The sequence below is a fragment of the Henckelia pumila genome, chromosome 2 (assembly GCF_033568475.1).
Source record: "Henckelia pumila isolate YLH828 chromosome 2, ASM3356847v2, whole genome shotgun sequence".
NCBI lineage: Eukaryota > Viridiplantae > Streptophyta > Magnoliopsida > Lamiales > Gesneriaceae > Henckelia > Henckelia pumila.
Window position 1 is genome coordinate 119055450 of NC_133121.1, and position 18339 is coordinate 119073788.

The 18339-nt window shown below is 35.1% G+C and overlaps 2 protein-coding genes across 3 annotated transcripts; one reads left to right on the forward strand and one right to left on the reverse strand.

Annotated features, from left to right (window-relative positions):
• The first annotated feature begins 663 nt into the window (after positions 1 to 663).
• Positions 664 to 6844, forward strand: LOC140882018 (protein POLLEN DEFECTIVE IN GUIDANCE 1). Its single transcript, XM_073287731.1, has 11 exons — positions 664 to 1312; positions 2730 to 2881; positions 3229 to 3332; positions 3575 to 3663; positions 3770 to 3843; positions 4682 to 4832; positions 4928 to 5095; positions 5394 to 5491; positions 5595 to 5717; positions 5868 to 5936; positions 6314 to 6844. Exons 1-11 carry the CDS (start codon positions 766 to 768, stop codon positions 6512 to 6514), a joined length of 1776 nt encoding a protein of 591 aa, XP_073143832.1. The 5' UTR covers positions 664 to 765; the 3' UTR covers positions 6515 to 6844.
• Positions 6845 to 7938: 1094 nt separating this feature from the next.
• LOC140885105 (putative disease resistance RPP13-like protein 3) lies at positions 7939 to 16465 on the reverse strand. Of its 2 annotated transcripts, XM_073292036.1 has the most exons (3): positions 16389 to 16465; positions 16180 to 16249; positions 7939 to 10865 (listed from the first exon to the last, which is right to left on the reverse strand). In XM_073292036.1, the coding sequence occupies exon 3, from the start codon at positions 10851 to 10853 to the stop codon at positions 8157 to 8159; it is 2697 nt and encodes an 898-aa protein (XP_073148137.1). In that variant the 5' UTR covers positions 10854 to 10865; positions 16180 to 16249; positions 16389 to 16465; the 3' UTR covers positions 7939 to 8156. The 2 variants fall into 2 exon arrangements, with proteins under 2 accessions (XP_073148137.1, XP_073148138.1); XM_073292037.1 differs by lacking the exon at positions 16180 to 16249 and having other exon boundaries at positions 16389 to 16406.
• Between the last annotated feature and the right edge of the window lie 1874 nt (positions 16466 to 18339).

The following is an 18339-nucleotide window of genomic DNA, read 5'->3' on the forward strand; positions in this document are numbered from 1 at the left end:
TCACATTACCGGATATTATTTAATCTCACTCGCGTAACTCACATTTAATATTGTATCATGTATTATTTTGTATACATCTTATAAAATTCAAGATGATGAGATAAAATTTAGAGTTTTTTGTTTTTGTTTTTTGGACTGGATAAGATAATTAAAATTTAGGTTGTGCTTGGATAGAAAAATTTCAAATCTATGGATATCAATTTTATTTAATTGTTAACAATGAAACAATACATCAATCAAATTTTAAATCTATGCACTACTTATTTACACATTAGTTATATAAAATAAAATGCATATTTTCAAATGAATCCATTATTGGGTGGACTTGAAATCTATCATAACTAACATGAAACAAAAATATTATATAAATATGAAAAAGTAGATTTAAAATTTATATATTGTTTCTTCTATATATAACAAAAATACATTTAAATATATTTCAAATTCATGAATTTAAAATCCGTCTATCCAACCACGACCTAAAAGTTATTTCATGGTTAAAACCGTGAGTCATTGGTTTCAAAATAAAAAAATTATAAATTTTGTATTAGGAGTCTCGTGTTTCTTCTATTACAATAGAATTAGAATTGAATTTGAGAAACCAGCCTATATATCGGCTCTTTAAAGTTCCGCGAAAATAAAGTGTGTCCAAATAGACGCACACGCGTCCCTTGTCTATTGGGTGAGAGCGCGTCACCTCTCCAATTTCCCATTTCACATCTCCACTTGTCTTACGCACCTGAATAGTTACGCGATTGCTCCGCCATGCCCACGAGATCCGGCGGCCGGAGGCTGCCGTTTGACATCCTCACGATCCCCCAGAACGAAGACAATTCGTCCGCCGCAATCTTCTCGCCTGCACAGAACGGCACCGCCTGTTCTCCCTCTCGCAGGAAGAAGAAGAAGAGGAACAGGAAAGGAAAAACGATCTCCGAGGTTTCATCCGTGGTTTCAGAAAATTCTGTAACCAACGGTGAAATTAAGAACTTTAGCTGTACGGTGAGTGGTACGATCACAGAGGAGGTTGAGAGTGAGGCGAATTGCGTGGTGCGTGAAGTTACACCGCAGTTCCGGGAATTGAGGCAGAGGAATGTGAGTAGTGTGATCAATGGAAGTGAAACCGTGATCTCTTTGGCGACTGAGGAGAGTGGTAGTGGTAGAAAGGAAGACAATGCGGTGGAAGTAGTGGAGGAGAAGAAGGAAGGAGTTGGGAATGAAATCAAATCGGATCAATGGATGCAACTGAATGGTGGGAAATTGCAGAAGGAGGTGTCACTGGATTGGAAGAAATTGGTGTCTGAAGATTCCAATTGTGAGTCCATCTTCTTGATGTGTTTGTTGATTTCTGGTATCCTTTTTGGATGTGGAAAATGCTGTTACAAAGTCCGGCTATTATTTTTCTTGATTTAATGAGTTAATAGACTGGGAGTTTATGAGAGTAGCTAATGGAAAAAATGCAAATCGATAACCTAACTCGCCTATTAATATACTGAATATATTTGACATGGGGTAGGAAAAATGAAGAGGAATATTTGAGTGGGAAGGCCATTCTGATGGTGGTTAATTGCTGTTTTTTGTGCAGTCTGTAGTTGTGAAAAGCTTAGGACTTTGGAGCCTCCATCTTGGAATTCTTGTTAGTTCTTGCTGTGGAACATAGGCTATCTAGATCGAATTTGATAATGACTTTGAATGGGATGCATGTGATTTGTGGTTCCTAATCACACGTGAGCTGACATGAGGTTTATTCCACCTTGGAATATCCATGGTTAAAGTTATAAAATGAAGCAAGAAAACCGAATCACATAATTTATGCTTTTGCATGATTGTTATCTTTACTCACATTAACTTACGCTACTGGGACTTAAAATGGATTTACAAAGTGATCCTCGGATTATTCTTTATGAAACTTACTTGCTAACGAGACAATTGCACGTCTCATCCCATCCCTTACGAAAATTTTCATTTGTCCCTTGCTTTGGGGAGTGTTTCACAGTTAATCCGATGCTTTAGGCTGACATCATATGGCCTCATAGTTTAAATTTGTATAGCATTTTGTTCAGTTTCATGGGAAATTGTGATGAAGTGTGATACACTGCTGGGCAAGGGGACCAAAAGTGAAGTAAACTTAAAGCTCAGTAATAAATGTGTTGAAAAACCACAAGTTTGGGATGAAAGAAAGTGCAATTTTTCCACTTTCAAAATTATAACTTAAAACTCTTATAACATTACTTCTAACTATATCCTTTGTGTTGTCTGTAGTTTTTCATTTTTGCGCATCCATTTTGGGCACTTTTGAGTTCTGTATGTTGTGTGAAAAGACTTCTAGATCCCCTGGACTCTGGAGAAATCATATAAAATTTATGTCACGAGGTTATCACCGTATTTTAGCTGATATTTAAAAAATAATGGATAATTTCATCATGAACTCCAAATTTTTATATGCAATGTTGTGCTGTAGTTAATGATTCTATTTAACCCAAGAGTGATGTTTCATGGATGCTGTAATTTTATACAGTGATGCCGATTTGAGCATTTCTCCTCTTTTTGGTGCTTATTTTAGTTCTTTACCTTTAGTTCGTACACGATTGACAAGTTGCCCATTGTCTTTGCTGGTAGGGTAGAATACATTTTACAAATGACATGCTTTATGTTTTCATCTTTCATGATTCATTCTTTCTTTCCCGTTTTTATCCTGTCCACTCATCCAAGGTATTACAATTTCCTATCAGACACATCACATTCGGAGAAATCACCAATGAAATATTTTATGGAAGAAATGAATGCTGGAAATTCCTTAAGAAGCACTACCACAGTTAGCAATGATAAAGAACGAGAAAGAGTTTATGATACTATTTTCCGTTTGCCATGGCGTTGTGAACTGGTAAAGTTTTCTGATTTCATCCGCAAGCACTACCACACTTACCCTCAAGCATCACGATTGGACTTGTTCTCTAAATATGTGTTTTCCAATGAATGGTTTTCTTGTTGATCATAGTTTTGTGCATTTAAGCTTTCAGTCATCTGTATCATTTTCCCGTCAGTTATTGGCTGGAACTTGAAATTTTATGAAATTAGGACACATTATTTTTCTCCTTTCTATTGGTGAAATATGGCTGTATTCTTGATATTACCCAATAGGATGCTTTATGTCAATTGATTTGGAAGTTTAGAAGTGGATCACCCCTTTATACGTGTCTTGTCATCAAAATTTTTATTTTTTCTTTGCAGCTTATCAATATTGGTTTCTTTGTTTGCTTTGATTCATTTCTTTCGCTCTTAACCATCATGCCAACAAGGATTGTTATGACAATTTGGAGGCTTCTTAAAACCAGGTCAGTGCCATCTTTCACAAACAGTGCCTTTTAGTGATGCGATAGGTTATGGCTTATGGGACATCAAATTTTAACAAAAGATTCCGCTGAATATCGTCTTACAAGTTAACAAAAAATTCCGCTGAAATTTAACAAAATTTCATAATTAGGATGCCATGAATTTGTCGTGTCATAAACATCAGTCAGTTATTTTTCGCAAGGGACCTTATAGGTTTAGTATAATTTTAATATGCTCGTGGCAGGAAGTTTGGGAGGGCTTCATCAGCTGAGCTGTCTGATATTGGCAGCTTTGTTGTCCTGGTCACTGGAGTCACTGTATTACAACAAGCAGGTTTTGTAAATATAGTAAATCTGTATACATTTTCCAAGTGTTTCAGAGAATTTAAGTATGAATTACACTATGTCAATGATATATCGTTCTTTAACTTTTTGCCCAGATATCAGCTTAATATATCACATGATTCGTGGTCAAGGAATTATTAAACTCTACGTGGTCTACAATGTTTTGGAGGTAAGCTAATTAACTAGGGCAAGCATGATAGTTACATGTGGTCTTTTGATAACTTGTTTGCATCATGGTTTTTAATGACTGAAAAAATGTTACGGGAGTTTGTACGAGCACATTCACTGTGTTCAGAACAGTATTGAACTGTCTTTGGTTTTAATTTAATTAAGAATATATGTTATTAGATGTGGGTACTTGAAGCATCACGCGGACTTTAGGCATCTTTTCGACTATGGACAATCGCGATCAATTTTATTTATTGCAAAAACAAATTTCCTGGATCTGACCACTGATTCTCTCTTGTATTCATGCCGTTAAAAGTTAAAACCATGTCCGCACTCCTTAAACCGAGAAACAAAATACCATTAACAATATTTTTTTCTAATTCCTGAAATAGTCATTCAAATGTTGTATATGTAGCTTATTTGTGTTCGATTTGGCCATGTGGAATGTTGTAAAACTACTGTTCAAAAAGGCCCGGAATCATATTAAGTGAGGTTGGATGAATTTAACTTTAATTGTATGATGTTAAGAGTATTTCTTAGAAGTTCAAATGGCCGAAGAAAATTTTCTGAAGGAAAGCCCATGATCACTCTATAAAGTTACTTGGCAGTAATGAATCATGATGACCGCATTCATGCTGCTATTCACAGTTATAATGTAAACCATTCCATATGATTCAAGTTACTAAACAATCAAATTGTTTACATCCTTGTTGCTTACATTCACTGTTTAATTTAAAGATTCCATCATAGGTTTTTGTTGACATTCATGGTTATAGTTTGAATTATTCCTGGTTTGCTATGGTGTATACAATTTGTTTGATATTGCCCTTTGAATGCAGATATTTGATAAATTATGTCAAAGTTTTGTTGGAGATGTGATGCAAGCTCTATTCAATTCAGCGGATGGACTTGCAAACTGTTCACAAGAAAACATGCAATTCTGGCTGTGGAGATTTATTTTGGACGAAGCATTGGCAATCGTTTCTTCAAATATCCTTGTCATCATACTAATTTTATTTACTTTTTGCTGTTTTTTCTTTCTATTGTCAAGTCTTTCATAGATGTAGTTCCTTGACTCCCCATACTTCTTCATTCATTTATCTTATTAGCTCAGGCAGTTACGTTGTCAACATGTATAGTTGCTCACAACAATGCTTTATTTGCTATGCTTGTATCTAACAATTTTGCGGAGATTAAAAGCAACGTGTTCAAACGTTATAGCAAGGATAATCTACACAGTATGGTATATTTTGGTGAGTATTGTTTTTCAGTTTCTTTCTCAAATGCTTAGAATTTATAATGCTTGGTTGAGCTTGCTTTTGTTTCCAATGTGATATACATTTTGCACTTCCTTCTATTGCCTCAATCAAAATTTTAGTATCGATATTGAACTGGAATATGCTCATGATTATTCTTTTGTTCATGGAACGCCAATAGAAGTTAATGGTAAACCTATGATATGGAAAGTGTCGTGATTGTTTTTTTTTCTTACTTGCTGAAGTATAAGTTTATTTCTAATGCTCATCCTATTCTGTGATTGCTCACCACCAGATTCGATAGAGCGGTTCCACATTTCAGCATTTCTATTATTTGTTTTAGCTCAAAATATACTCGAAGCTGAGGGTCCTTGGTTTGAAAGTTTTATCAGTGTAAGTCACAATTTGCGAGCATTTTACATATTGATAATCTTGTATGAGAAAAATAATATTGTGCATTTTGTCAGTCCTTGAATATTTTTTCTGAATCATGCAGAATGCGCTTGTAGTTTACTTTTGTGAAGTGATGATTGATGTAATAAAACACTCATTCATCGCTAAATTCAATGACATAAAGCCCATTGCATTCTCGGAATTTTTGGAGGATCTCTGCAAACAGGTACCTTTTTATTAAAATTGGCAATAGGCAATATATATTCTCCATCATTCATACTGGGTTGCCTTCACCTGCTGTTCATGATAATATTATGATTAACATTTACTATATGAACTCAGACACAAATTTAATTTCTGTGCTTTCTTTTGTTAGACATTAAATATCCAGACTGAAAATTTGAAGAAGAACCTTACTTTTGTTCCTTTGGCACCAGCTTGTGTGGTAAGTATAACTACCATCTCATTTAAATTTGCTTTTCACAAAAGATTTTCTTCTCGATTGTTGATTATGATTGCGATGCTCTGGTTGTTGGAATGAAACAAATCTTCTTTTGAGATGATAAGTTGAGGAAGGACAGAGAACATAAAACGAAGTAGTTATGTGGTTGGGCTGTAAGTCCTATCCACTGTTAAAATTCTGAAGGCCAAAAGTTTTATAATTCCTCTGTTGGTTTCTTAACACAATCAATAAATGGGAAAATATACTCCGGAGAAGTGTTGAGATGAAATTGCATCTTATATTTATCACATATTTGCCCTATAATGATAATATCTATTCTGATTTTCATTATCCTAATAGTTAATTATGTTTATATGCAGGTTATTCGAGTTTTGCGGCCAGTTTACGCAGCCCATCTCCCACACAGTCCCCTTCCATGGAGAATTTTTTGGATATTTTTACTATTCTCCATGACGGTGGTGATGCTAGTTAGTCTAAAGTTAATGATTGGGATGGGCCTTCAGAAACATGCCAAGTGGTACGTTAAAAGATGCCAAAAAAGGAAACTTCATTCTGACTAAGTTTTTTTCTACCAACTCCATGAAGGGGCAGCTTGAGCTTTGCCGTGATCGATAGACTTATACTCACTGATCTGCATCAACGATAACTGGCACGCCAAGATTGTTTATAGTCATTGGCTCAAACACGAAACTCAGTTTCGAATGTTTACTCTGGAGACCTTTGTGCTGTATGCATCAGCATGGATCAGTATGCCCTTCCAATTTTGTATTATTCATTACATCATGGTACATAAGTTGATTGTGGCTTCTGCGTTATACCACATGAATAGGATGTTGATAGCAATGAAATATTGAGAAATTTTGGTAGAGTTGCAAATGATATCTTCAATACGAATTTTTCTTTTAAGAAGTTGCGTTATCATTCTCAATGTGGTTGAAATGCTTGGATTTGTCCTATTGATAATATTCTACATAGAGGAGTGCAAAAGAAACTAAGTTAGATAGTGTTTGAGAGAGTTTCTAAAAAGTATTTCTCAGCTTTTCCAAAAAAACTACCTTACTAAGATCTTTACCGTTAACTTCGAAGAATATGTTGAATTGCATTTCTAAGATGTCTTGATATTTTCACGAAATTTTTAGGGTTGAATATTTTGCTGATAATGACTTGTTAATATTTGAAATTAGATATATATTTTAAAAGTAATGTTTACGTATAAAATTTACATATTTTGCCTTAGAATTTGTTGTACCCACCCTTTTTTTACTATTAGTTTTAACATGAAACCCAAAGTAATGACTAAATTCAATTTAACAATGTCAAATTTCCGATGAAATAGCAAGGGAGGGATTATATAGAAGCTGTAACTTTTAAAAAAAGTTTAAAAATTTATTACTCCAATATTTTCAAGTGATTTATTAAAAAAACAAAAAACAAACCATTTTGATGTTTTGATAAATGTTCAAAAATATATTTTTTTTATTTCTAAATAAAAATAGAATTTTGTAACAAAACATTATACTTTTTGAAAACAGATTTTGTAACAATATGTCAATACATTATACTTTTCAAAAATAAATTTTTTTTTAATCAAAAAAATACAGTTAAACACTTTATTGTATTGCAAACTGAGAAGTCATTAATTAAAAGTTAACCAACCAACTTGAAAAATTCTCAAACATCCAACAGAAAAAAAAAATTGAGGAAGAACAAACAAACTTAGTAAAAAAAATGCGCCACAACATTAACCTTTTTTTTTTTTTTTTTTTTAATTCAATGACTTCTCCAACCGAATATTGACTAACTTAAAGTACTTTGACAAGAATTAGAATTCTTAATTGGAAAATAATTGACGACAAAATACCTAAAATCTAAAAATTGGGAATGTGGCAATTTACAAGTTTTCGGTCGAGACGGACGTTCCAAGAAACTAGAGTTACTCCATTATCAATCGGTCAAATAGTGAGGACAATACAAAAGCTACAAGTAACGAAAGATTATATATTACATAGAAGAACTTTAAATGCTTGTAAATTTTAAGCTTCATCGTACACTTGAAACATAATACGTTTTCAGATTTTCGTTATCAATTTAAGGGAACGGTACACATGTAAATAAAGCAGACATTATTTTCTGAGTGTTCATCACTGGAAAAGGAAAGATTTCCGGTACAAAGAGTGTTTGCTTGCCTTGCCCTTCACACAATTACTGGTAGTTATCTGACTCCAAATCGGGAGGATAGACGAGGAGCTTGAATTTAGAGTTCCCAAGTCCTTGTTCTTGTTGAATCTGAAGTTTTTGCAGTTGAATTATCCTGGCAGAATTTGTGGCACTCGGCTTAAGCCAGTGAAGTTCCATGTTGTGTAGTGCAGATACCTCGGCTAGACCGATTGGAATTGCCTCAAGACTCGAGCAGTGAGTAAGAACCAAAGACTGAAGCCTTGGGAAATGATGAGCTGCAGCATCCCACCGAACCAGATCAGTCCTCCCAAGTTGCAGGACCCTGAGCAGCCGAAAGCCACCATCGAGGGGCTCCCAGTGACGTCCCTTGAATGCATAATCTTTCAACTTAAGAATCTCGAGGTTTGGAAGCACTCCCAACGTTGACATATGCTCCCATTCGAGCAATGTGTCGGATAAAGTTATTTTCTTTAAATTTGGTGGAAATTTGTAAGATGGTGGGAGACCTGGAATGATGCATCGGGAAGGATCCAAAGGGAATGTGTCATTTAACAGCTTCAGTGTTTCAAGGCTGTCTAATTTGGCAAGATTATCGAACATAGTTGACCCTCCCTTTTTCTCCATTAGCACAACTAACTTCCCACGTATCCCGAGTTTTCTCAAACCGGGAGTTCTTGCCAGTATGTTCTCGGTGCAGCTATCAGGTGAAATGGTGGAAAGAGTAAGTATGTTTCGTCTCACAAAAGGGTCTTCATTATCCTTGCGTGTTTGAGCAGGAGGCCCTTGCAAGAAACTTATACTGCTGGTATAGAGATGCCTGAGTTGCAACATTTTCCAAATGTCTGCTTGGATCTTGAGATCGCAAGACATTGTTCCAATGCTTATTGTTTGAAGATTCCAGAGATTCGAGATTGATGCAGGAAGAATCTTGAAGTTGCCGAAAAGGGCCATGAACCGGAGGTGAACCAGTTGCACTATCTCATTGGGAAAACGTGGAAAATTAAGGGATCTTAGATCCAAAACCCGGACTAAACCAAATGCTTCGGGTATGAAAGTTGTATGCTGTCGAGGGACGTCCTTCTCTTCCAAGCCAAAACTCAAGAAGGACCGGACATTCGGGCCATCGGGCTTGGAGGATATAAAATCCAGTATGTTCAAATGGACACAAAGTCGTCGATGATAAGTTGGGATTGAAGCCCCAACAGAATGACTTTGTAAAGGGCCTTTGATAACCTGCAAAAACTTTTCTTGTGCACCTTCTTTAATGCATAAATCACGCAGCATGTCATGTATTCGGCAAGTCTTGATTCGACCATTAGCCCTCTTCTTAACAACCAAGACCAAATTTCTATCGACAAGATCCTCTAAATACTCTTCTGCTATGTCCTCTAAGCATTCTTGTCCACTTTCTTGCACAAATCCCTCAGCAACCCATAATCTGAGCAACTTCCAGACGGGGATCTCAAAATCTTCAGGAAATACTCCAAAATAGATGAAACAAACTTTCAAATGATCTGGCAAATGCTTGTAGCTTAATGCTAACACATCCATGCACTGCTTTGGGTCTTTGGCTACGTATGAACTGACACTATCAGCAACTCTCTTCCACCAGTCTCGCGTTTTTTCCTTCTTCAAAAGTAGACCTGAGACCACCACGATTGCAAGTGGAAGCCCATAACATTTTCTAGCAATTTGTTTTCCAAGATCCACAAGCTCTGAAGGGCAGCTTGTTTTCGGAAAAGTCTTCCCACGGAGTAGCTCCCAACTTTCGCGGTCAGTTAGAAAACGCAAGTTGTGAGGAGGGCCACTAGGGTTGGCGTCCAAAGCGACGTCTCTGTTTCGAGTGGTCAACAGTATCCTACTCCTCAAATTTGTGTTTGGAAAAGCCATTCTGATATCATCCCAAGCCTCTTTTGTCCAAACGTCATCAATGACAATGAGGTACCTATTGTACCTCAAATGTTTGCATAGCTCCTCGGAAAGCCACTCGTCGCTCATTTTGAACATTTGATCTGTTGTGAGTCCCAAAGACTCTAAAATGGAAAGAAACACTTCCCTTCTGCTGTATTCTTGAGATATATAAGTCCATGCACGAAGATAGAAGCGAAATTCAATACGACCATCAACGTAAACTTTTTTGGCCAGTGTTGTTTTACCAAGTCCCCCCATACCAACGATTGAAACGACTTCTAGAACATCTGGCCCTTTAATGAGACGATCAATTATGGCATTAGCCTCCTCATCAAAACCTACAACATTGTGTTCCTCCACATTAGGTTGCCTTTTCTCTCGGGTACGCCTCCGAGAAGGCTCTCCTACTGGCAGACTCACTATGCCAAACATTTTCTTGTCGTATATCTCCTTAACCTTTACTTTTATGTCTTCAATTTCTCTGGCATTCCGATGAAGAACAGAAACATGATTGAATGGTTTAAAAAGTTTCGCCAGAGTGCTTCTCGACCTTCGTAGTGCTGCATCTACTACAACCTTGTCGATGATGTCTTCTGCTTCGTATGTCACATCGGTGATTTGTCTGACTATCTCTCGAACGTACTCAGATTCATCACGCTTCTCTCTGGAGTCCTTGAGAAATGCTTTCATCAAACTGAGTTCTTTATGAAGAGATTCAACTTGATCTTTCACATTAGAAATCAAATCCGCATGGTAGAGTAGCAGCTCCTTCAAATTAGTTAGGAGAAATTCTACAACTGCATCAGCCATGTCACTTCACAGCTGCAAAGAAAAGGCAATACTTTGGAACTAATTACTGCAACATAGAACCAATGCTCGCACTGTTGGAAGAAGTAAATAGATAGGCTTAAAGTCGTGTTAGTAAAAAGGCGTGTTTCTCCATTCCTTTTGTATTTTTAGATATAAATACAGAGAAGAGTTGTACATAAACGTAATTGGTTTTACAAAAATGGAGATATTTTTTCTCTCAAGTTCTTCTTCTTCCTTGCATTTTTTGTTCTTAACATGGTATCAGAGACCAGACCCTCCCCTCCGTATGTGTTGGACTGCCCATAATTGGGCTGCCTATAGTTAGGCCACCCGTTATATCTTCACGCTCCAGACGTTCATTCCTGGGCGTGTGGGGGTGTGTTGAAATATTGTCCCACATCGGTTGTATAGAGTTCCTGGGAGCCCTTAATATAGACAAGGGCAACCCTTACCTCTTGAGCTAGCTTTTGAGGTGAGTTAGGTCTAAGTCTCAATTTCTAACATGGTATCAGAGCACTAGGTTTTCTTTCTGATCTGTGATTTCACTTGTTTCGAGTTGATTCAAGTTGAAATTTAGATTGAAATACTTCAATTCGTTTACGGAAATAATCGATCTGCTATTTTTTTCCGGATTAATGGCCTCTGCATCTAGTAATTCCATGGCTGTGCTTGATGTCTTTGATCCACTCTACATCCTTCCATCTAATGTACCAGGTGTTAATCTGATATCCAAGCAATTGATTGGAACTGAAAACTATGGAGTATGGAGCCGAGCTATGATAATTGCGTTACGAGCTAAGAATAAGCTGGCGATTATAGATGGAAGTTGTCCTTGTCCTGAATCGAATGCTGCTACTATTAAACAGTGGGAACGATGCAATGCAATTGTCTTGTCTTGGATCATGAATGGTGTATCGAAAGAAATTTTTTATGGTATTGTTTACTCCACAGATGCGAAGCGTGTTTGGGATGATTTGAAGGAGCGATTTGACAAGGTCAATGGATCTCGAATTTTTTCATTGCATCGAGAAATTGGACGGTTGTTGCAAGGTCAGACCACAATTTCTGTGTATTACTCCAAACTACGGCAGCTATGGGATGAGTACTCTGCACTTGTGACTTTCCTTCCTGTTCATGTGAATCAACAAAGCAGTACGTCGAACATGATCAACAACAGAAACTTCTTCAATTCCTTATGGGACTGAATGATAGTTATGTACAGATTAGGAGTCAAATCCTGATGATGCAACCACTTCCATCTGTAGGGCAAGCTTTTGCTATTGTTGCACAGGAAGAATCTCATCGAAGTTTGTCGAGTGTTGGTCCAATTTTAGCTGAAGCTCCTCATGCAGCGTTTTATTCATCTCAAGTGCGAAAACGGAGTACTCTGTTTTGTGAGCATTGTAATTGGCCGGGTCATACAAAATCCAGATGTTACAAGTTGATAGGCTATCCACCTGATCATAAGATGTATACAGGAAAGCCTCAAGGATGGTATAAAAATGATCATAAGGTTACACATCAGGAACAAGGCAAATTGGGTAAAAACATGGCCAATATGACTGTTTCAGATACAATATCAGAAGGAGTGTCAAATCAGGAGACTGTATCTGGAATCTCGTTTACACCAGAACAATATGCTGCTCTTTTGAAGTTGTTGGAGAAGGATTCATCGTCTAACACTGTGTTAGCTTCAGCAAATATGGCAGGTACATCTCAAGAACATTTATGTTCTAATTGGATAGTAGATACTGGTGCTAATGACCATATGGTTGGGAAAGGTGCAAATCTATATAATATAGTATCCTATGTTGGTTCCAATGGGGTTGTTCAGTTGCCAAATGGTAATAAAACTAGTGTTACTAAACTGGGATCAGTCAAAATCACTCCTACCATTGCTCTTCACAATGTTTTATATATTCCCAACTTCACTTTCAACTTGCTGTCAGTGTCCAAATTTACCAAAGATCATCACTGTTCTGTCATTTTTCATCCCAGTTTTTGTCTCTTTCAGGACCTATGCACTGGGACGACAATGGGGATTGGTAAAATGCAGAATGGTTTTTATCACTTAGACATCTCCAGTTTTCACATCAGAAGTGTTGATCCAACTTTTCCTGTTAGAAATTCCTTTACTTCAAATTGTAATACACTAGTTTCTGATCTGACTGTAGCAACTTCTGATATATCAAATGAATTTCTTTGGCATAAACGCCTTGGTTGTGTGTCTTTATCTCGTATGAAAATGTTACCCTTCTTATCGCATGATTTTACATTACATCATTGTCACATATGTCCTCAATCTAAACAAACTAGATCATGTTTCCCAAAGATCACAAATTCTGTCTCAACTCATGTTTTTCAATTAATTCACATGGATATTTGGGGACCCTTTCAATCTGCCACTTACAATGGCGAGAAGTATTTTCTTACCATTGTCGATGATTATACCCGTGTTACTTGGGTTTACTTGATGCATTCAAAAATGGATACTTTTCCCATGCTTAAAAGCTTTGTTTCTCTCATTAAAACTCAATTTTCTGCTTCTATTCAAATACTTCGAACCGATAATGGTGCTGAATTTTTCGGCATTGAGTGTACAAATTTTCTTACTTCATTGGGCATTCTCCATCAAAGTTCTTGTGCTTATACCCCTCAACAAAATGGGGTAGTTGAGCGAAAGCATCGCCATATATTGGAAATGGCTCGGTCTTTGAAGTTTCAAGCTTCTTTGCCCAACAAATTTTGGGAAGATTGTGTACTTACGGCTGTCTATTTAATTAACCGTATACCAACTCCTCTCCTGTCCAATAAAACACCTTTCGAAATTCTCACATTCGAACGTTTGGGTATCTTTGCTATGCCTCTATTCTTCCACGCAGTGATAAATTTGCACCCCGAGCAACTCAATGTGTATTTCTTGGTTATCCCAATTCACAAAAGGGATACAAAGTTCTTGAACTTAGTACCCACAAATTCTTTGTTTCACGAGATGTTTCTTTTCATGAGTCTATATTCCCATTTTCTGCTAGTGCATCACCTCCACCCATCTTTCCTTCTCCTGCCCGTCTTAGAGCATCATCTTGAGCCTCTTTCAGCGTCTTTGTCTTCTCCATCTACTGAACCAGATTCCTCTCTCAATATTTGCCGATCTTCTCGGTTGCCTAGACCACCTATTTGGTCTCATGATTATACTTGTCCAACCATCAACCATTCTAATTCTTATCGATCACCATATCCTATCACAAATTATGTTGCTTATTCTCATTTGTCTCCTTCCTACCAAGCCTGCCTTTCTTCTATATCCCATGTTAAGGAACCTAGGAATTATCATGAAGCAATGAGTGATCCTCGTTGGCAATTAGCAATGAATACTGAAATTGCAGCGTTAGAAGCTAATCGCACATGGGATATTGTTTCTTTGCCACCTGGTAAATCTGTTATTGGGAACAAATGGGTGTACAAAGTAAAATATAATCCCGATGGCAGTGTAGACAGATTCAAAGCTCGGCTTGTTGCCAAGGGATATACTCAACTCCCTGGCATCGATTACCATGATACTTTCTCCCCAGTAGCAAAGATAGGCACTGTTCGTTGCTTGTTGAGTGTTGCTGCTGTTTTACATTGGCCATTATATCAAATGGATGTCACTAACGCTTTCTTGCAAGGTGATCTTGACGAAGAAATATACATGTCCATTCCTCAAGGATTTGGTAATCAGGGGGAGTTACAGGCCAACAAAGTATGTAGATTACTCAAATCTCTTTATGGTCTTAAACAAGCTTCGACACAGTGGAATTTGAAATTTGCTTCAGTCATGAAAAGTGCTGGTTTCATTCAGTCGAAGCACGATCATTCTCTATTTGTTAAGAAAGACGGTAAATTCATTACCTTGTTGCTAGTATATGTAGATGATATTGTGATTTCGGGGAATCATGAAGCATCTATTTTGGCTCTTAAGGAATATTTGCATACTGAAATTCATATCAAGGATTTAGGGCAGCTGAAGTATTTTTTGGGTATAGAAGTAGCTCGCTCTAAAAAGGGTATTTGTTTGAATCAAAGGAAGTACACTTTGGAATTGATATCGGACATGGGATTATCAGGAGCAAAGGTTATTAATACACCTATGGAGCAAAATCTGAAGTTAACCACGAAAGAATATGATGATTCTACTAAGCTTGATATTTCTGATGATAAAGTGTTAGAAAATCCAGGAGAGTATAGAAGATTGGTGGGAAGACTATTGTATTTGACAATCACAAGGCCAGATATATGTTTTGCAGTACAAGCTTTGAGTCAATTCATGAGTGAACCAAAAGAATCAAATATGGAAGCAGCCATTAGAATCCTGAAGTATTTGAAGAGTGCACCAGGACTTGGAATCTTCTTGTCATCCCAGAGTTCATTCATATTAAAGGCGTACTGTGATTCAGATTGGGTAACATGTCCGATGAGTAGAAAATCGGTGACTGGTTATTGTATAAAGCTGGGAGAATCTTTAATTTCTTGGAAAACAAAGAAACAGTCTACAATATCCAGATCATCTGCTGAAGCTGAGTATAGATCAATGGCTGCAACAACATGTGAAATTATATGGATTGTAGGGATATTGACAGACATGGGAGTGAAGGTAGATCTGCCAGCAACACTTTATTGCGATAATAAGGCTGCGATGCAGATAGCAGCAAATCCATTATATCATGAGCGGACAAAACACATAGAGATAGATTGTCATTTGATAAGAGAAAAGATCCAGCAGAATCTCATTCAAACAGCTTATGTATCAACAAATGAGCAGACAGCGGACATATTCACAAAGGCTTTGGGAAGACATCAACATCATTATTTATTGTCCAAGCTTGGCATGTTAGACATACATCAAGCTTGAGGGGGAGTGTTGGAAGAAGTAAATAGATAGGCTTAAAGTCGTGTTAGTAAAAAGGCGTGTTTCTCCATTCCTTTGTATTTTTAGATATAAATACAGAGAAGAGTTGTACATAAACGTAATTGGTTTTACAAAAATGGAGATATTTTTTCTCTCAAGTTCTTCTTCTTCCTTGCATTTTTTGTTCTTAACACGCACTAATGCCTGAATTCCGACCAAGTCTCCGCAGGAAAGCGAGTATAGACAATATGATATAAGATCAGAGTCCACGGGACTTAATCAATTTAAAACCAAACCACAGAACCATCAAACCCATTATTCAAATCGAAATTACATGAGAGAACTTGAACTTTTAACGATTACAGCAAGAGAAATTATTGTAAAGAACGTCACAACGCAAATGTAAAGCTACAAATTGTAAACATACAGTCGCCTAACCTGATCCTCCCAATATTACACAGCAGAGTAGATTCTTCAGAAAATCAAGAAACCCATTATTCGAATAAAGCTAATCGACAAATATCAGGAAAAATTAAAAAAAAAAAAATCAGAAACAGTGGAAAAATAACATATAAAGAAGAAAGGTTGATGTTCGATGCAGAATGAAAATCATTTCGACTTGGAAAAGCAAGAAAAAGAAATCATACACGATGATAAAGCAAAGGGTTATTAAATGCTTGCAAAAAGTGAAATGGATCCACGAAAATTTCTAAGCAGGTTGCAGCTAGTACGTGGATAATATTGAAGTGGAGACGGAAGACTTTGAAAGTCAACCGGTATCTTGCAGCCCAGCTGACGTGGCATTAACCCCGATTCAAGTGGGCCGAATCCATTCAAATTTAAAATTTAGTTGAGTTTGTTTTTTTTTTTTTTAAAATAATGTTATGTGTAGACAGATTTTTACATAAAAAGTTACATATCTTATTAATTAAATTAAGAAAATATATCAAATTTTTTTTAAAATTTCTTTTTTTTTCATCCTAAAATTTATTGCATTTATCAAAAAAAATTTTACTAAAATATTATTTTTTATTACTTGTTTATAGAATTAATTTTATTGAATTCAACAAAAGTCATTATTTTATAAAATTTTAAAAAATAATTATGAAAAAATATATAATTTTTTTGAGTTAATTTTTATTATTTTTTTATGATAAATATATTTTAAAATTTTTAAAATTAAAACTTTTAAATTTAAATAATATATAAACGAGATTTTATTATTATGTATTTAAACAAAATATTAATTATTACACATAATAATAATATTAATAATAATAAATATATTTTAATTTAGTTTAAAAAAATAATAATAAAATCATGTAGATTTGGGTTGATCTAGTTAGTCGAGTTCAGATCGGTTGTCACTATTGATTTATTTGGATTGAAAAATTTTTAAAAAAAATTTGTACTTATTTATAGAATTAAGAAATATTTACTATATTTTTTTTTTATATATTGTATGTTTGAAAAAAAAAATTTATTGTGTATTGTAACATAGATTTTGAACATGTAATAATTATTTTGTAAAACATTGATTTTTAAAAATAATTTTTATTTTGTGTAGTAAGTATATTTTAAATTTTGTATAATTAAACTTTCAAATTTAAATAATATAGAACTATATAAGTGAAATTTTGTTATTATGTATTTAAATAAAAATATATTGAATATTATTATGTGTATTATGCCCGGATGGAGTTGTAAATTTTTTTTTATCTCTGTTACTTTGGCAACTTTTTAATCATTCAATGAATTTTTGTTATTATCTAAATCATTTCTAAGCTTGTAGAAGTCTACCTTGGTTTCAAGTATAAATCACCAAACTTAAGAATCGAATCATCCAATTCACTCACAAAATCACAAAACTTCTCTAATCACTAGAGTGTCAACAATCAATGCATTTGTGCATATAGGTGAGAACTCAAGATTATATATATCTAGCATTGACATGTTTTTAACACAAAAATTATTTTCATTATATGCCAAAAAAATTACACATCTTGCCTTTAACTCAAACTAACTCATTAAAAATTTTTAATTTTCAAAATTTTATTTTGTTAAAAATAAAAAAATCAAGTATTTCGGGTCCAACCCGAACCCGAACCCGAACCCCAAAACCATAACCTTAATCCGATAATTTTCTAATCAATTTGGGTAAGGTTCAATTTTTGACATCTCTAAAACTGCACAATAAATAATAGAATAAAAAATAATAATATTTTCGTTAAGAGTTTTTTTTTAGCAAGACAAACAATTGAAAATAAAGATATTTTAAAAGAATTTTGATATACTTTCTTAATTTATAGAACATGTAACCCTCTATGTACGATTTTATATACACATAACATTATATATTATTTTTTTTATTATAATCGTTGTCGTCTTACTATCTTATTATAGTAGAGACCTGCTAATTAACTAAATTTCAATTAATTGATGAAATTTGATATGAAATTACCATTATATCATAAATTAATTTCGAACAAAACCAAAATTATTAGACAAATTAATAATTTTATATGATCTCCTCTTTTTTTTAGCAATTAGAAACAATCTTATTTTAGCAAATGAATTTAACTATCTTTTTTTTGTATT

Excerpts from the sequence above, each read along its gene's own strand:
- LOC140882018 (XM_073287731.1), top strand. The coding sequence starts at position 766 with ATGCCCACGAGATCCGGCGGCCGGAGGCTGCCGTTTGACATCCTCACG. Across the intron at positions 3,664-3,769 it reads CACTGTATTACAACAAGCAG|ATATCAGCTTAATATATCAC; the intron begins GTTTTGTAAATA and ends CTTTTTGCCCAG. Across the intron at positions 5,937-6,313 it reads CTTTGGCACCAGCTTGTGTG|GTTATTCGAGTTTTGCGGCC; the intron begins GTAAGTATAACT and ends GTTTATATGCAG.
- LOC140885105 (XM_073292036.1), bottom strand. The coding sequence starts at position 10,853 with ATGGCTGATGCAGTTGTAGAATTTCTCCTAACTAATTTGAAGGAGCTG.